At 40.2% G+C, this 19,801-nt stretch overlaps 2 protein-coding genes across 7 annotated transcripts in view; one reads left to right on the top strand and one right to left on the bottom strand.

Moving 5' to 3' along the window:
- The window catches only part of micu1 (mitochondrial calcium uptake 1), a 42,286-nt gene extending 31,387 nt beyond the window's left edge, over window positions 1–10,899 (bottom strand). For 3 of the 4 annotated variants that reach the window (XM_030070036.1, XM_030070039.1, XM_030070040.1), the window contains exons 1-4: window positions 10,744–10,899; window positions 6,152–6,316; window positions 4,323–4,518; window positions 475–637 (exon numbers count right to left, since the gene is read on the bottom strand). In XM_030070036.1, coding sequence (XP_029925896.1) covers window positions 475–637; window positions 4,323–4,518; window positions 6,152–6,316; window positions 10,744–10,745 — 526 coding nt within the window. In that variant the 5' untranslated portion in view covers window positions 10,746–10,899. Of the gene's footprint in view, window positions 1–474; window positions 638–4,322; window positions 4,519–6,151; window positions 6,317–6,638; window positions 6,698–10,743 lie in introns of all 4 variants that reach the window. The other variant, XM_030070038.1, reaches the window with a different exon arrangement.
- Window positions 10,900–19,084: 8,185 nt separating this feature from the next.
- Window positions 19,085–19,801, top strand: part of mcu (mitochondrial calcium uniporter) — a 63,308-nt gene continuing 62,591 nt past the window's right edge. For 2 of the 3 annotated variants that reach the window (XM_030070634.1, XM_030070632.1), the window contains exon 1: window positions 19,086–19,270. In XM_030070634.1, the coding sequence (XP_029926494.1) occupies window positions 19,154–19,270 (117 nt within the window). In that variant the 5' untranslated portion in view covers window positions 19,086–19,153. Of the gene's footprint in view, window positions 19,271–19,801 lie in introns of all 3 variants that reach the window. The other variant, XM_030070633.1, reaches the window with a different exon arrangement.

Raw genomic sequence — 19,801 nt, 5'->3', positions numbered from 1 at the left:
GCTTCACATGTTAGGGGGAGGGACAATCCATTTCACATACAGCCATCCTCAACAGAATGTCTTAGAGAAACAGGACCAAGACCAGCTTGTTCAGAGTCACTGAAAAACCCCAGGCAGGCCTTAGTTCCCAGCGCAGGGAAGTATAAATGTGCTCATCAAATTTCAGTCTTAGGATTGGGGGGTTCACCCAAAGATATGCCTCCTTGATGTTAAGTGCTGAACAGACGGAGGGACATATGGATAGATAGACAGACATGACCATCCTTCAGCAACTGTAGCTTTTGTGCTAATCATGAAGCCATTCTAACTACTGTCTATATAGCTGCCACAGTAAAAATTCAAAAATAATAAGGTTGGATATCACACAAAAGAAAAACATAGAAAAGGAGTTGGTGGATGTCAGTGGATGCAAGAGGGAGGCAAGAGGGAGGCAAGTAACTGCTGAGGACTAAGGAAGGCAGAGAGAGGACTCACTCTCAGGCTGTTTCTCGTTGGGAGTGATGGAGCGCACAAAGTCCTGTGGTGTCATGTAGACCTCAGCATCTCCATGCTCACTGATCACCTTCAGTGTGGCAAAATAGCGGAAAATCTTGTCTGGAGTCGAGTAGGCCCTTATCCTGTTCTCATACTCCATCACCTGCCAAGCACAGTGGGAGAAGCACAGTGGGAGAACAATTAATGATAAGAAACATGTAAGACTCACATGTAAGGCATAAGCAGCATTTCCCAATATATTTATTAATATAACAAAGCCATTAATATTCAAATCCTGTGAGTAGCGAGGTAAATAAAGCAAAGAGAAGGATCAGAGCTCAGTGGAGAGGCAGTAATGGAATGATCAGAATACAAAAACAGGTGGAAGGAGGAAAACAAGCTGTCAGTCCTGATGAGAAAGGATATTTTCCTCCAAGTTCTCAACTCATTAACACATAATCAGAAGGAAATAAAGGAAGAAGAAACTTGCCCACTGTGTTAAGGCTCAGTGTGGCTCACAAATAAACTTGAGGGGAGGCTATCAGGGCTAAAAAAAAAAAAAAAAAACACTGTGACAACCACTAATAAAGAAAATATGTAGAACAGGGTAACAGCATGGCATCACTTACATAATGTAGTCCAACAGTTTTGGATCCAAAAAATGTCTTATTTACTCAGCTCTGTTTTACACACATTAGTTACGCCAGTGTTTGCTTGACAATACACTGCATATGCAGTGTAGCTGGGAAACTAAAAGCCAAAATTCTTCTGTTGGGGAGCAGCGCTCAGTCAAAATGTACCCAGACAATAATTTTGTGTGCTGGTGAATGTTTGCATACAAATTGCCCAGGGAAAAGGTACTGCACCCATTTCAGTGTGTGCAACTTTTTGAGGCAGTCCTACACTGCTTTTTCATACATTTTCAAGCAAACTCCTTTTGTGATATATCATGTTTTAATAATGATCCTTTGCTGATCATTTTTGTTCACTACTCTAGGTATGTGCACCTATTGCACACTTAGCCAGCCCAGAGAGTCAAGACTGAGAGTCAAGATTGCCTTGACACACCCAAATTCCTTCAGTATGTTTCCTAATAAGGTTTTCTTGTATGCACTAAGAGTTTAAGGCTAGGTGCCAGGTAGGCTAGGCCATGTACAACAAATTGGCATGCTGTGCCATTGTGTCCCTTACATTTTGTTTCCTCGTGTTTGTGTTTCTACATTGTCATATGATAGATTAATTATATCTAGGGTAGGCTTTTTCTTTGTAAGGTCCTTTGTGACTTGCTTGTGCTCCCATATAAATAAATGTTTGTATGTAGTTTGACCTACATAGACTATATTTCCCTAAAGCAACTCTGTCAAGAAATAAATAACTAGTAGATCTGCTTTTGCTATGGCAAAGCAAAACTTCTCAGAATCACTATATTTCTGTAAGGTCAACGATAATATTAAAGAAAAGGCAGGTATGTAACACTTGCTAAGGCTGTTTGTGAGAAAGACTAAGAGAGAATAGCTATGGTAGTGTGCCTTCATGCCCTCTTCAGCAGATGGTGTTGGTCTATGGGGAAATCACCAGAGCATTTCCCCACAAGAGTCAACCATTAGTGTATGGATGAGGCCTTATAGGACTGTCGAGTGGTGATGCCAACAGAACAGCGAATGATAGAAAGCCTAGGAAACTTGTCATTTCTCTCTCATTTCCTCAAACTCAAAGGCTAAGTAATCACAGCACTGTCGACACTGATGAAAGCTGAAGCTCTTCCTTACAAACATTCAGCCATTTGTGCTCTCTCTCTCTCCCCTTCACAAACATGTACATACTTGTCCAGGAAGACTGAAACTCAAATCAAACTTTTTTCTTTTCTCACATTGTCAAAGTCTTTTTGGATAATGTGGGAGGGTTGACATCAACAGTAATAAATCAGTTTAAAAGTTGGGAGGAAGATGGAAGTATAGGATTTTATCACACACATTGAGAGTGAATATTCTCTCCTGCTGCATAATTTTGCATTTGAATTATAAAGAAAGTACTGATCGCCTTTGAAGTGAGTAAAAGGCTGCCTTGTGTCAATAAAGGAAAATGTGCACACGGCAGGCCTAAGAAACACAAAAGAAATTTTCTCCAGGCAAAGTGTATTTTATGTCACCATGACACAAAGCAATGTCATATTTTAGACTTTGCAGAGATGCTGCCACAAAACTCCATCAACATTTCAAAGATTGTCTCAGTCTGGTAGACACTCACGTGCGCAGCCACATATACACGGACACACAGCATTTATGTTACATACAATGGGCCAGATTCACTAATATTGACATGCCCCATTTCTCTATATATGCAACGCCCTTTTGCAGAGAGGTCTAGCAGTGTAGAAAGCAGCGAAATCATCAACATACTTTTGATTATCCTCTGGAGTAACATCTGTAAATATGCCATTGTCATATTTGCTTGGAGACTGTGTCTTTTACATAGCCTGCCTATGCATTAATAGGCAGTATTTCCCAGTAAAAACGATTATATGCACACAAGAAACCAGATTACAGAGAGTAACCAGTTTAAGGCAAGAAGTTGTATCATACCTTTAGGTGTTGTGTTACTCTAATTACTCAAAAACTCTAGTGCACTGTACATGCGCTAGGTCAATAATCAGAATCAACCATAAATAGGCTCATCTGTGACACACCACCAAAATTTCCCACTGCCACCACACAATAAAAATTTGGTTATTGTGCAGTGTATAAATGTTCTGAATCAATCCCTACTGCTGCACCAAAGACGTGCACACCAAGTTATGTCCTCTGTCACAAAAGAGACTAATGCACTCTCAATACAAACATGCTGCTGTGACTGTAGGTAAGGGCAATTAATAAAATTACAACCCTCAACAGGCAGTGGGAAACACCAAATTAGCCACTATTTAAGCAATTTCATAAACCACGGTTCAACCTGATGGCACCAGACGTTTGTGGGAACAGTCGATCATTATGAGCCGAGAGCTTCATTGGATTTAAAAGGACCATATCAGTGATTCTGAATGCCTGGCTGGTTTACTACAGTTTACCCACATTTTACATTGCACCAAACCATTTTGTGAATCATGCGGGGAAACAATTTTTGCTTCAAACACCTACCTTATAATGTTCTGCTTCTGCAGCTAACAAAGTCATCACCATTCATAACTGGCTGTCTAAAGCAAATGTTTCCCCGGGGACTATTTTCAGACAGAGAGAACATTTCATTCTGTCCAATTAAAAGTTATCAAAACACAACAGTGCTGCTGATACTAATGTGGACAATTTTATTACAGTGATGAAATACTGGTGTGAAGAAAGTTTGAAGTTTTGTAAAGTTAATTATCATAGTTGAATGACTGGACATCAATAGCTGGATAAAAAGGTAGAAAAAATTATATTGGAGTTCAAAAATACAACTGCTTGCTTTAAGGAAAAGATAAGCAGAAACATTAAGTATATACATTTTGTGCATATTACACTAAACATGCAAAATCACTGGTAAGCTACTGTTCATAGCCCTTCCTTTTTTCCTGCTCTCTTTTACAATAATGATGTGGCAGAAACTTTGTTGGTTTAGACTCTTCTTTTTTCTTCTGCTCATCCTTTATCATCCACTGCCTAATTAACAGCAATGAAATCTTATGGATGGTACATTTATGACTGCAGAAAAGCGTGTTGATTAGTTTTGTGCGTTTACATAAAATATTCTGTCAAAATACACTGACGCTTGCTTATTGGACATTGATTGGAGGTGCTCTAAAAACACCATTCTGGAGGTCAATTAAATGGCAGACAGATGGAATGGCTGAAAGTTTATTGTTTATTGATTACCTTGCGGTCACGAAATCCAGAGCGTGGTTTCTTCTTCTTCCCCTCACCGCCACCTTCTTTTTCCTCCTCATCTCCACTGCTGGCCTCCACCGATTTCTCTGACTCTGTGTCAGGCTCTTGATCTTTCACAAAATCAGCTTCCTCTCTCTCTGGTTGCTCAGCGTGACGGACGGATGGCCCTGCATCTGCATATGCTCTGTTTCAACATACAAACACAGCTCAGATTAGCCCCTGAGGGACTTGCAGGGCAGTTTCGATGTTATTTGGTAAGAAGGTTAATAAACATGAAGCAATATACCTTTGTGTCTAGCTCTGGTACTGTATGAGAGAACCTGAGCTACAGTTAAGAAAGAGAGGGAATGAGAGAGAAAGTGTGTGTTGACCTGTGTAGTGTTGTTTGTGACTGTGGAGCGGTTAACCATGGCGAAATCCCAGTGGTCATTTTCTGACTAAATTGAAAATTGGAATAATTATAATAAACAGATTGGCCCTGTCTGGTGGTAGATTGAATAATTCAGTTTAATGAACAGGAAGAATGAAATCCATGATAAAAGCTTAGAATGGTTTTATCCTGTCAGTCTCAGAAGCCCTGAGGTCCCATCCATCATGCTGCCTCCTTCACCACAGTCATTCTGTCCCCAAGGGGCTCTCACATCAACACCCTGCCTACTGCTTTTCCCTTAACTAAACAACAGCCTCCTTAGTAATGGAGTGCCATAAAAACCTTTCTCACACCCATGGGGTGGCAGCTTAGAATGTCAAAGAAATGTGACTGAGCAACTCCAAGAGGGGGCTCTCCCTACAGAATACAAGCACTGAAGTGTTTTTTAAGATTTAAGCCCTTTAGTGCTTAATCTAGGACTATGCTGGATACAGCACATGCAAAACAAACAAGCAAACAAACAAACAAAAAAACACCTGGAACAGATATCTAAAAATCATATCAATAAAAATAATACATATTCTGTGTTGCAGTGCTGTTTCAAGACAATGTCCCTAAACCAGATCACTAAGGCCCCAGGGTTGACAAGTACAGCATCTGCCCTCTGAAGAGTCCTTGACAAGACACTGCACCCCTACAAGCTCCTGGGGTGCTCGTATGTAGGTACAGTAACCCTGTGCTCTGACCCTCCTGAAAAGGGTAAACAAAGAAAGAATTTCCCTTCAGGAGTAAATAAGGTATGATATTATGCATGGATAGTCCGAGTAAGTCCAAAGGTGCCTTATACCCCTTTTCCACCAAGCCAGTTTGAGGGCTGGTTCAGAGCCAGTGCCTAATCTCAACCCAGTACTTGGTGTTGCACTGCTAAAGAACTGGCTATTGGCCAGGAAAACTGGTTCCACAGCAGCACCATCTCTTTTCTGATCTACGACAAAAAACTGCTTACACCTGGGGCTGGACGCAGGATTATTGATCAGATCAGTGATGCTAAGAGCCAAGTCGAGACCCAGCTAAATATTGTACAACATCTATAAAAAGCTAATTCAATCACATCAAAACAGTTGTGAAGCATCAGGCTATTTACCAATTTAAAAACCAGCTTGTTGAAAGACCTATATTGACCTACGACACTTTTTACAGTGTTTTGTCACGCCAGTGCAGCAGGCGACTCTCCCCGTCCTGCCCACGAGAGAGATGCAGCCTCCTCTGGAGATTTATATAGCAATTTAATGATGTGGCTCTCTGGCCAGTTCTAGCCCATAAAAAAGTAAACTGATTCTGAAAAGGTTCGCAAGTTGAACCAACTTTAAACTGGCAGTAGCAGCAGTCCCAAACTAGTACTAGGTTCTTGCTGGTGGAAAAGATGCATTAATGAGCTTAGCCCTACCTTGTCCAGAGCAGCCCAGCACTAGCAGACACACCAGTCACTCCAGCCAGGGTTGCAAGCATCAGCCTCCGCCGGCCAGAGCCCCGCATGGCCCCACTGTGGTAGCGTCGGCACAACTGCACCATACCCACTGAAACCGCCGACAATGCCCGCAAGCGGAACATCCTGCAGAAGAGAAAGGGAAAGAGCATGGTTCATCAAAACAGCTTACATGACACGTGAATTTTTTGAACGTTTATCAAATAAGGCTTATGTAGGCCCATGTTAAAATTAGATATGCTTTATATTTTTGTTATAAAGTGAAGACAATAGAAATGCAGCTGGATTATTAGTCAGCATAGCGCAGGAATGCAGGAATATATTCCTCCTATGTGACTATAAATAATGACATCTGAGTTAACATAACTGTTTCAAATTAAACAATATTATCTCTTCTGAATAACATGTACAATGCAGGCAAGTACATAGCTAGCACAATGCTACCCACCTCTCTTCCCCAAGTCACAAGCTTGAGCAGTCTTAGTTATTAGGATTTAGAGAATTTTCCTAAAAAAAAAAAAAAAAAGAATAAAAAAAAAAAAACCCTAATTAACTCTCTTCTAAAAAGGCAAAGCTCAAAACAATGGTCCTACACTCTTGGGATCCGTCTTCCTCCTGCGCTGCAAGAAAATGTTTTACCTACGACTGTCAATGCAAAAATGTCCTGGAATCCTCACACCTCAATTACTAAACAAGAGACAGAACAAAGCAGGGATAAAACTAATTGCCACCAGCGCAGCTTAGCGCCAAAACTTAATTTCCGACGGACTGTCATTTAATTCATCAGTGTCACGGAAAGATGATTATTAATTAGTTAAGGGGCTACTGGTGTGTATATGTGGCTCCCGTGTGTGCACTTTTCAAAGTCTGGGATGGAGGAGTCCACCCCACTGAGGCTTGAAGCTGCCACCTGTCAATATTCCATTAACAATTCAGACACCGATTGTCAGACTGATTCAGCAGAAAGAAAGAAAAAAAAGAAGACACAGTATATGCTAATTGGAGTGTTCGGTGGCCTGTGACAACGAGGACTATGGGAAACAGCCCCGAAAGTCTGAATCTGATTAAGCTTGAGAGCACAAAATTTCATGGAATTTGAGATAGATTGGTGAAAGACTTGCACTAAAGACTTTACTGCAACCTCGAAGACTCACCACCCTCCATTCAACCACAACCAGGTAATATGTACACCTACTCACCTTAAAAACTGGCTTATATTACTGTCTCTAGTTCAGAAGGCATTGCAAATTAGCAACATTCATTATTTGATCAATAAGCCATGTCTGTAAACAACAAAATGACAGGGCCAAGGCCAAGATTTCAAAATACTTCATCAAAAGTTGAACTAAGGGAACTTTTGTTTGTAGGTTATCTACATGATTTGTTTTCCGAGGTGCTATATTCATCTCAAAACCTTTTTTATTTTGGTTTTGTTTTTTACTCCTGCACAAATAGAAAGCTCTTAATAAAGACACATACACACAGAGCAACCAGCCCTTACAACACACAAGAGCAGAGAGATAGAGGGGCAGACACACAAAATATCTGTTTTTGACTCTAAGCAGCCAGCTGAGGTCAGCCTAGTGTGAGTAATACCCGCCTGGGTCTTCAAACATGTCTACTGAGTTGAAATTAATCATTTTCAAAGTGAGTTTTACCCATGATCTGTGAATGCCCCAGTTGGGGGGCTCAGAACTGTTTAGTGAAGAGAATTAATTTTTACAGTCAAGGCACACAAGGCTCTCTTCTTCCTCACCCTGTCAGGACTTTGCTATCAGGCGAGGGGCGCTGGGAATCTGAAAGTTATCTTGTATGGAAAAGCAGCCACCCACAGCACTTTCCACCCCCGCACCTGTAGTCTCCAGGCTGCTGCTCGCTACAACTCTCAATTATTACTGCAGTTTATAATTACAAGTATCATGTACGGGTAGCTGCACCCATGCTACTGATCCCATCTTTGGAGGAGAGATACGACTTTTGAATCCCTAGCAATAAAAAGGTGAGCATTCCAGAGAGACAGGTCTTTCAAAGGGCAAAGGCATGAGGTTTGTGGAGATGGATGAGAACTATTAGGCTAACTAGCATTAAACGAGCATGCTGAAATTGACTTCAGTGTGTCAACTCGACCATGCCCTCCAAACCTTGGTGAAACTTTATTGGGGGAAGCTAGGGCTGGACAATGTATCAGGCAAATATGATGCAGAGGCAAAATCTCAATATTTACATTTCACTATCCACCATTTACATCCAGTTTTTTTTTTTTTTTTTTTTGTTAGAGAACACCAACTGATATACAAGCAACTCCCAAAAGACTGTTGTGCATATCTGAGTACACATTAAATACTGTTGTAAAACACTGGGTAGCATGGTTCTGATTAAAAATTATGCAGTCAAGCTATTTTTGATCAAGTACAGCATCATGAACTTGTGTAATATCGTGGCATGGTTAAAAAAAAAAAAAAAAAAAAAAAAAAAAAAACACCTCCCTCAGATACAATTCTGAAGCCATACTGCCCAGCTTACTGGTGAGCTCTACAGTATTTTGAGGTAGAAAGTTAAGTCCTTCACCAAACCTCAGAAGAGGGAGGACTGTGCTTATTCCTTTGATTAAATCCTATCATTTACTGAAGCTTCCCTCATCATAAGATAATCCAATGACCATAGTTAATCTTGTTGGTGTCTCAGGGCTTTATCCTTTTGCAGTGGACTAAGTGCTATCTATTCAGTACGGACAGTCCAATAATACAATCCAAAACCACACCCAGTGTCTGAAAGCTGCCATGGCTGTATACTAGGATGAGGATCCAACCTGGGACCTGGTAAATAAATATCCCCCTTGGCCATCAACAATCCCCTCCAGCAAACAGCTAGATTTTTGGCTGCCCACAGGAGAGGCTGCAGATCTTAAGCTTTGTTCAAAACATCCTGGAACTTGGATGAACTAAATGGATAAACAACAAGAGGGCCGCATCTTCTCAACTGCTTGAGGTACTGAAAAATAATTTGTTGTATTCCCAGTTCACACTATTGATACCTTCCACCCCTACAATACTAAACTTTCCAATTGCAAGATGTTGTTAATGCTTCTTCTGTTGTTAAGGGATGTTTTCTGCCTCCAAGCTGCAAATGAGATAAGGCAGCATTATCACGAGAGCCTGCAGCACTGAAGATGTAAATTTTGCATGTGAACCGTGATTTCATTGTCTCAAGAAAACAATGTGCCATCACTGGAAACTTCCATAAAAGTTGAGTTGTCTTAATTCTGTTTTAACCAGACCATCTTCTCACAAGTCCTCATCACTGAGACTAACTTTTTTTTTTTAATTAAAGCCACACTCAAATTAGTAAAGCACAACCATAACCACAGCCAAACCATTTTATTGACTAACCAAAAAAAAAAAAAAAAAAAAAAAAAAAAAAACACCACCATCCCTCAAAGGTTTTCACAGTACAGTGATTGAGGAGATTGTTTACATAACCGTCCCTGCTGTTCAAAAATTCAGTGTGCCACCACTGCATGCAAAATGAGAAATTTAACAAAATATTATAACCTAATCTATTAGCTACGGCTAAAATAAGGGTAGTCCAGATGTTTTAGAAGCAACAATTAGGCTACATTATGAGTAGGCGCATTTTTAACACTTGAACCTCAGCTTGACGCCTAACTTACACCAAAATGGCAACAGATATGACAAGAAAATATAATTACTGCCCAATGCACAACAGCTGCATGAAATCAGAGTGAGAACAAGCCTCTTAAAACCTATGGATGACAGCTGCCAAATCACTGTCCACTTCATGCTCAAAGTTTTATGGATGGCAGGTAAATTTGGGGACTTCACGCATCCTCCATCCTTCCTTTTGTTTTGAAACTGTACTTTTGGGTACATTGAATATTACATCAAACTTGTCTAGAACGCATATCGATGAAGACCTAAAGAAATTTTAAAGCCTCAGGTTAGAGACACCACACCTGCCTCCTCTTGCCACAATCAGACATCACTGCATCACATGGGTGTATGGTGAGGAGTGTCTATCTGTGACTTAGGACCCTTAATAGTTTTGGAGAACAACTGATCAATGATGATTGTCCGACGAGTCGCTACTCATAAATAAAATCCTAAAGTGCCACCACGGACAACGAAAAACAAATTCTGATTTACATGATGCACAGCCAGTTTATATTTATATATATATACACATCATCTTGTCAGGGCAGCAGTTAGCAGTTTTTATCTTGTTTTGGTTGCTAATGGACGGCCGTCAAACAGCTCTGTTCACCCAAGCAGGACGACATGCCACTGCATTCAAAGTGACTTCAAACATATCAATGATTTGTTGACGCAAAAGCTGGTGTTTCTGTCGCTGCTGTTACCATTAGCTGGTGGGCGAAGCGAGCCTAGCTGTCATACAGCTAACGCTACCTGGGGCTAGCAGGCTAACAGTCAATGCTAACCCTTCCCTGTTAGCCCAGAAATCTCTTTACTTCACCCGCACACAGGAAAACCATCGTCGGAAACCTGCCTTGGCTAGGAAGCTACTCGTTTACTCACATTGGTTTCAGCTCAAATGCCACTCAGTGGAAAATGAGAGTTTCTTCGACGGCTGCTAATGCGTTTTCTCCCTGTTGTCTGCGAGGATGGGATGGACCTCAAAACAGCAGTTCCGTGTCCACTCAGCGGTCCCGCCCCTCCTCTGCGCACCGACAGGGCGCCTGGGAGAGTGACGCCGCCCCGACCGGCACACTGACCACCGGGGCGGCTCGGTAAGGGCACGGCCATGGCAAAGTCAAAAACTGTTTTACACCCCTCATGACTTTTAGATAGAAAATATGTGAGATTGGTTACACTGCTCCAGCATCTATAACCAGGTAAATGTAAAGGTGAGTGTGTATGTAAGTTCTCAGCACAATTAACACAAACAGCCACCAAAGTCACAAAACACATAACATCACTTTCAATTTCAGGAAAGCATTAATTAATAATTTTTCTCCTACAAACCACATTCTTCATCTAACTAATCCAGTCAGTTTATTTTATTTTATTATTTTATTTTATTTTAGTTATTTCTGCATACACAGTTACAAATATGCATCACTAAGGACAAGCAAGTATGATATCCACTATTCGTTAAGACATCACAAGTATAACAAATACAATTAGACAAGCAGGAAAAAATACTACAACTACTAATAAGCCAGGTGGTATGAGTCTCAGATGTAATTACAAATGAGGTTGTGTTGCTGAAAAGCCCCTGGAGGCAAATTTGTACAGTAATTTGAGACATCGGTCTATGAATTGACTAAGCAAATATAGCATATAATATACAGACATTACAGAATTTAACATCTTTTCTGTTCATGTGCTAACAATAGGCAAGTTGTCATTTTTAAGTTCATTAACCAGAGCAGGAAAAAAAATGGTTTATTATTTAGTTCTGTGAACATGAAATTTGGCCTCAGTCTCATACAATTTATTAAGCAAAGTTTGCACTCATCTTTTCTGCTATAGTCCAAAAAGAAAAAGTGAAAAGTAAATTGCAGTTATAGAGGGCAGATAATTCCAACCCACAATTTTTATGTTATTATTATTTTATTAGAAAAATGACAGCTCCAGAATAAACGTGTAAGAGTCTAAGTATGTTCTCTACAAAAAACACAATTAGAGTCTTAACAAACTTTGTTAGTGGAGTAAAACCAATGTATTCATTTGAAAGTGACATCTTTTATCTTGTTATTAAATATTTATGGATTAAGAACCATATCTTTTTTTTTTTTCCATTTTCTTTTTTCCATTGGAGATAAAGGTATTCCAGTGAGATATACAACAGACAGTGCTCGGATCACTCAATTATTATTTTTCTGTGATATGGAAAAGAAAAAAAAGATTTTGCTTATTTTTGATACCTGATCTAACAAGAGTAGGACATTTGAGCAGGCATAAATTGCACTCTTAATAGCACCAAAAAGTATAAGGAATATTCTGAGAGAAAGATAAGCACGCCAGATTTATTAACAAATTCTTCATATGTGAATAAAAGCCCTTTGAGTCTGTATATAGTGATACTGGGCTCTAAATAAATTTGAACTTGAACTTGGATAAACCCACCTAAACAATGTTTTAGAATGGCTTGTTGACTTGTTGGTTTGACCTGCTGCGACTGGCTGACAGGCTCTTTATTGAGCATGACCCACCAACAGGATATTACTGTCATACCAATTCTGCAGAAACAAAGACTTATTTTTTTTTATAAAGTAAATGTCTTTTGTATAAGGAAAAATACTCCAGAGAGAGAAAGAGCGACAGAGAGAGAGAGAGAGAGAGATTCTTTATTAGGCCCACATGTTTTTGAGATAAATAATTATTATGCCCGTTTAGTGTGAATGTATAACGTGCTTTTTGAAAGTTATACATTTTGTACAATGCTTTGGTAATATTAATAAACAGTGATCCAGATCCAAAATGAAAGAGCAAGAAGAAGGAGAGACAGGCCTCCTATTTGTCATGCCTATACCGAGCTCTGGCCTAAAAATTAATCTGAACCTAAGGCTTTGCTTCTCAGTGGTATGGTTATGATTCTCGCCTTGAGTGTGATGCAGCTATATCCCAGATTGAGTGCATAATGTGAAAGGAAACGCCATAGAGCTTGCTGAGCTGACTGAGCTGGTGTGTCATAGATGACTGCAGGTCACAAGGACTTGTCACATGCAGTGAAAGTACAGGTCAAATTTCTGCTTGGCGTGACAGTAAGTCAATGTTAATAAGGTTATGGATATAATGGAGATAGAATACAACCCTACACAGCAGTGGTTGTCAACGTGGAGGCCAGGGACCCTCTAGGGTACTTAAGGAAGCATTAGGGGGTTCTGAGAAAGGATCTCTGGCCTGCTGATTTTGCATTTAGTATCACAGACATAAAAAAAGTTTGAGACTCCCTGCTCAGCTGCAATAGTCAATCAGTTACCCCACTGGCCACATACAGCACTGATAATAATATTAACTCTCCTCAGTTCTTTACCAAGTGAAATGACTGGAAGCACAAAACAGTGTCAGCTAATTAGTTGCTCCATGCATGCATGCAATCAGATGAGTTCTTACTAGCACACTTCTGCAGTCTTAAAGGTGCAAGGAGGCATGTCAAAAATAGAAACGCACATTCTTTGTTCAGAGTATGCCTAGAGTCTCTGCTTCTCAATGTTGTACACATAGTCTATGAGTCTTATTTATTACAAGACAGCCCTGATAATAACAGGCAGCTTTGTTAGGTTTCCTTCTCTGAAGTTAGTCAAACAAGAAAAAGGATCTGAACAAAATCAATCAGCCATTATTATTCTGTATCATGTCGTCAGATTTTAGTGACATTTTAGTGTAGGCAGCAATGCAAGGAGCAATGAGCTTTTATGGTTTTAGATTAATTCACAAGTGAAAACGCAATCAAATGTTTCTCCTCATTGGATTAATGATATAAAAGGATCATATGATTGAATGCATTTATAAATGGAACACTGTCCTGACCTAAGAGGCAAGTGAGACCAGAACTTGAGTATTCTGTCAATATAGCTCCTAATCAGTACAACTATTGAGATTTAAAAAATCCTACGGTCACTGAGGTCAAAGGGCATCAACAGATCTCTGTGATTATCCTTTTTGGGCTTATTTTCTGCGTTATAATTATGACAGAATGTCCTGATGCATGGGAATTCATTTAAGTCATGGTCATTTTTATTTAAACAGACCAGCACTGTCACATTTAATACGCATGTCACATTTATTGCCCTTCCTATCACACATTTTTAAAATTTATATTAACCTTTTTGGCTTTGACCACCATGTTCGAACCATTTTTAATATCTCTCCCTCGCTTACTCTCTCTCTTCCTCCTGCTCTCCCTTTTTAATAAGAGAGCCTACTTAACTGTGCCCACAGCGCTCCAGTACATGGCTCATTAATGTGACCAATTTATCACAAGACCCCTGTGCAATGCATTTGTTGACTCTCAAAAGTTCATCATTTGAATAGCTTTAGTACGCTAATGCCCTCTCCACACCGCGGCCTAGATGTCCATAGTGGCTGGGCATATTGCATTAATTCAAAGCCATTTATCTAATTCGCAAACTCCATGGCTCTCTTCCATCTTCAAAAAAATTATAACACAATACAAAGCATTGCAGTCCTAACTGCCCAAAGGCAAACCAATTATGAAATTGAACTTTTGCAATCGTGCTACCAAATTCACATATAAAAGACCCATACAAATTCTGTAGAGCTATAACGCACAAAACAACTAGTGGGAGAAGTTGGGGATTAAACGCTTTGCTCAGTTCCTTTGAAAGTATACAGAGAAAATATGCACACTGTACACAATTTATACGAATACACACATTAAGTAAACACATATAAATACAGTCTCAACCAGTTGGACAGAAAATTTGTGGCTGCTAAAGCGCTCTCGACCAGACTGTTTTTAGCTCTGTCACCATAACCAGGTCATGAAGTGAAGGTATTGAGTACCATATACCCTGGACTCATTAGACGGTAGGATTCGAGGATCAGTTAACAGCCATGTAAAGCCTAATAGCTGACAACATGTCTTGCTCCTACTCAGGTTTCCACTCATGTTACTGAGTCAGTTGTCATTAGTCGCATCCAAACAAGGATTAAGACTGAGCCTGTAGTGTAACTGTTTACCCCGTGCTCCTCCATGTTGCAGTGTCATAGCAAACTATTGAATAACACTGCACGCTGCTTAACTGCCATCTCGCTACTGGCACTGCAAAGGTGGAGCAAGAGATAAGACTGGCCAGTGGAAGTGCCTCCTCAGTGTGGTACATAGACAGCATGCTCTGCCTTCTTGTAGGTTTAAGAGGGTGTCTCCCTCTTGAGTGCTACATTAAGAACACACTTGTAAATCCACAGGGTTTATGTTGGAACCTGACAGCATCTAGTGTAGTTTGTGTATACCCATGGGTAATGGCTGAGCTGTTGTGTAGCGTAAAATCTATAGGGAAACATGATCCATGGGCAGTGACTCTGTATGATGATAAAAGATGGCGTAGTAGGTGAAGACCTGCATGAGAGATGGACAAGAGAGAAAGGGGAAGGCTCCAATTTCAGCTGTGTGTGTGTGTGTGTGTGTGTGTGTGTGTGTGTGTGTGTGTGTGTGTGTGTGTGTGTGACAGAGACAAAATAAGAGAGAAATAAAGGTAGCACTGGCTCATTAGCTGTTTTTAGATTATGCATTACCTGATAGCAGCATTGCATTAGAGCCTGTGATGAAACAGAAGATACACACCCACTGCATATGCAAGCTTTGGGTGTAACCTGCTCTGTAAAGCCATGGGAAGGGCTCATTCATCAGGTGCTGAGAGACATTTCAATGGTGCTGGGTAATCAGCTCATCAGCCTTTGCCCACACACACACACACACACACACACACACACACACACACACACACACACACACCCGTACCCATAAACACCTCTTTTTGTACTTTGCTCAATTTATCCAGCTCTGAATGTGAAATATGGGTGTGGGAGAGAAAGTTTAAGAACAACTCTGTTCCTTTTGTGTAGTTTTCTATAGTCAGGGTGAACTACAGTATGGAAAGAGGTTAGTCCCTGCAGAGATTGGAATTGATTTGCATAAATTTGAATTTCTCAGGCTCATAGTGAAATGAAATGTCTTGAAATTGAATGTGATTATTGAATTTTGCTCCTTGAGACACAAACCCAGGGACTTGAAGCAAATGAGCAAAAATTCTCGGGTATTGCTGCAAGAAGGTTTCGCTAGCTAGTCAGTGTTTTTGTCCATGTTTTGAGTGTGTACTGTCACTAGCTACCATTCTCCTGGAAACTCACTGAAAAATTGTTGGGTTGAACCATTGCTTGTTTGCTTTTCCTAAATCACTGCAGGTGTGTCTCAGATTGCTCAATGAATTTGAATGAACAGTTATATATATGTATATGTGTGTGTGTGTGTGTGTGTGTGTGTGTGTGTGTGTATTTTTTTCTTAACACAAATACACTTGGGTCTGTTACTAAGCAAACAACTGTTGGCAGGCTTTTATAGCTCCCTCATGTGATCCTTTATGCATCACACAGACACATTATGCAACACCTCACCATAATAATCATAATAATAATACACTTTATTTAGATAGCACCTTTTAGAGTTTACTAAGTGTTTTGAGAGACACGACGAAAGCAGACCACTCAGAAAGCAATACAAGAACAGAAAGCCATACAGAAAGGCCAAACGAGAGCAATACAAAATTAAGATAAAATCATGTCTAATAAAGTAAATAATTTTTTCACTCTACTGCAGCTGCTGTTGTTTACACTGCTGACACGACCATGTTTAAATAGAAACTGATATGGCATGGTTACAGTTGTATGGTAAAGGTTTATATGAGACACCTCTGAGGACTCACAGGCACCACAGCAGGATTCACTCTGTGAATCAATGCAACCTAGAAGCCTTGAGCAGGTCCTTGTCCACTGCTGAGAATTTGCATTTAAATTGCATCACCCACACAGTGTGGTGCACTGCACCTGAGGAAGCACATGGAGGTGACAAGAGTTCAGGAGCATGAAACACTAAGATGTTTTTCATTACTGGATTTCAAAACCATGCATACAGGAGGATGAATCAACAATAAAACAGCTAAAGATGTTTTCTTCCATCTTATTTGGAGTGAAGGTGCAACTTATCATATGAATTACAACAATGAACTTTAGAAAAAACAAAAGTTTGCTTTTTCACATAACAAATTAGAGAATCATTGTAAGTGTGTTATCTTTGTTGTTCCCTTGACCAGTAAAGGTGTGGTAGCAATTATCATGTGCTAGGCTTGGCCAAAGGTAAAGGAGAACAGGTTGCATTCCGCTTGGGGGAGGCTCCTTGACAATCATTGACCAAAGGACCCATTATCACTCCCATTACCTGCATTCATAGCAGTTGAGTGATTTGATAAAGAACAGGCTTCACACTTGACTGCTGCCTGGACATTTAATGTCATTCTACAACATTAACTTTAAAATACTTGTACATTGCAAGAAGTGGCCCACACCTTTTCAAAGTCACTTTAGATCAATGAAATTAGATTTGATCCTCTGTGGCATAGCCACAAGAGAGACTGGAGGACAAACTAATAATAGATACAGTTAGCCTGTAACATAATGGAATAGATGGCCAGGCCAGTGACAGAAACCCTGCCAAGATGTCGCCTCAGACGTTCAGACAAGATTTATTATGCATGTCAGTTTCTGGGCTTTGGAAATCTTTGACATGAAAGTTGGCTCTGTGCTATACCAACTTGTGATATAGTGATTGTTGAGTTGGTGAGTATATACTGCTTAAGTGATGTGAGGAAATGGTGCCCTATCTGATACAATTTAGTTGTACAGTACAAATTTGGTAGGTATACAATATTGTTGTGATGTTCAGTGAAAAAAGAGCCCAGTTGGCTATACATGCAAATCCCTTTGTCTGCAACATTAATATTGAGGAATTCACAACTGGATGAATTGATTTGGTAACATGTAAGACAAAATGATCTTTGACATTGACTTTCAGTTTTCTTTTTTTTCTTTTTCTTTTTCTTTTCTTTTCTTTCTTTCTTTCTTTCTTTTTTCTTTTTTTTTTTTTTTTGGTAGAATTACTTTAGTTGATTCTAGGAATTCCAGGCCCCTAACATATTGGAGGATCCACATGACATCATTGCATTGCTGTTTTTTTTTATTCAGATGATTATGCTTTTTCATTGATGCAGTGCTGCTGAGTCTGGGTGATCTCATATTTGCTTTTATGATGCACTAGATGCTGCAATACCAAGTGCACTGCCAAGACAAGTAAAGTTGAACTTGAACTCCAATCTCATTTAACGGATTTATCTTGAATGTCCTGCTGGGTCATCACTTTACATTATATGTCTGTGGCTCTATAAATCACCATAACATTCCTATAGAGTCTTAAAGTGTCTTTGATGCCCAATAGTAACTTCACAGTGAGTTTATAGAGATATGTTTTATCCTTTATTGCATTACAATAATAGCCCTATAATATTCCTATTGGAACTAACAGTGTATCTGTGATATTCAGCTCTGTCTATAGAGATGAATAGATCATTGCAATAACATTCAAATGTGTGCAGTTCAGATACCATCTCTGCAGGCACTTATCTCCTTCATGGCCAGTGGACATCTTGCTAAAGTGCATTTTTGTATGTAACAAGATTTTTTTTTACCAAAAAATCGTGATTATTATCACAATATTGTTACATCTATCATAATATTTTGGTAAGACATACATAAAATGCACAGGCATACAGTTTTATCATTGTTTAAGCTTATAAGTTATTTTTCTTATTTAACTCGCACCAACACAATGGTGTGTGAGGCATTAGCCTATAGCAGTGTTTTTCACCCCATATCTCCTATACAGTATCGGTATAGTATTCCAATAATATTCCCATATGAACTTAAACCTGACTTAAAAGTAACATTTTTATACTTTATACTCTGTTATTTCCTTTGGGAGGGGTTGACACACCTTTTCATGTCACGGACACTATCCAGTGATATTCCTGCCACTAGGCTATAGTATCGCTACAATCTTTCCATAATAATTTTACAGGCACTAATGATTTAACATATATCGCAGGATTATAGAGCCTAATATCACCCTCGTTAGTGATACTCTTCTCACTAGTGGAGTGAGTGGATGGTGTTTGTTTGCTATGCACGTCCTGATATTGCGACAAATGAAATGCAATCCGTGCATATGTGTTTTTTTTAATTGGCTAGCGGGATTTAACTGTGTTATTATTGTATACTGGTGCAACACTGGGCATGTGTACGAAGCCGTAGTCCGGCCCCGCAACCCGCCCACCACCCTCCCTCTTCCCTTCGGTGTGTCTCGGTCCGCCCGCAGCAGTCTCCTTCCCGGCGAGGTTTCACTACAGAGATGGCTGCGAAAGTGTGCAGATCAGTACTCCTGTTGTCCCGGAGCAGCGGAGCGGTGGCCGGCAGCCTCCCCGCACTTGTCGTCTCTTCACAGCGACACCATCAGCACATAAGACCGGTAAGTCCCGGGACCTCGGTACGCACAAGGAAGAGGTGTGGGACCGGGCAGGCGGGCTGGACAGCCACGAAAGCGAAGGCGGTGGGGCTGCTCCGTCTGGGCTGGCTAAGGAAGTAAAGCTAACTAGCCTCAAGATTTTCGGCTTTTGTCTTGCATTGAGATCATTGCGCTTCACATATAGATGAGACTCAACAGTAGTCGTCACACGTATCGATACCTGGTTTATGCTTTAACCCACAGTGGGATCTAAACATCTGACAGTGGCAATGCAGTTGTTTTAGGAGTGCTTGTTGGAAACCCCATAACATCCCGCTGGCGCTGCCCCGCCGCTTACTGTAAGCAGCCTTCAGACACCCTGTTTTCCCCTCCTGCCCCGATACCTCTCGTTTTCTGCTGTGTCCTTCAACTTTGCAGTCATGTTTTCCTTCATCCGGCGCTAATTCCACTTTTGCCATTTGGGAATTTTGTGCGGGATCACCTTGAGGGTGTTAACGGGATTCAGCACTAGGCAGTCTCGAGAATCGCTGCAAT

Source organism: Myripristis murdjan, chromosome 15 (assembly GCF_902150065.1).
Source record: "Myripristis murdjan chromosome 15, fMyrMur1.1, whole genome shotgun sequence".
Lineage (NCBI taxonomy): Eukaryota > Metazoa > Chordata > Actinopteri > Holocentriformes > Holocentridae > Myripristis > Myripristis murdjan.
Note: the sequence above shows the minus strand (reverse complement) of the source record. Positions and strands in the feature narration are given on the sequence as shown.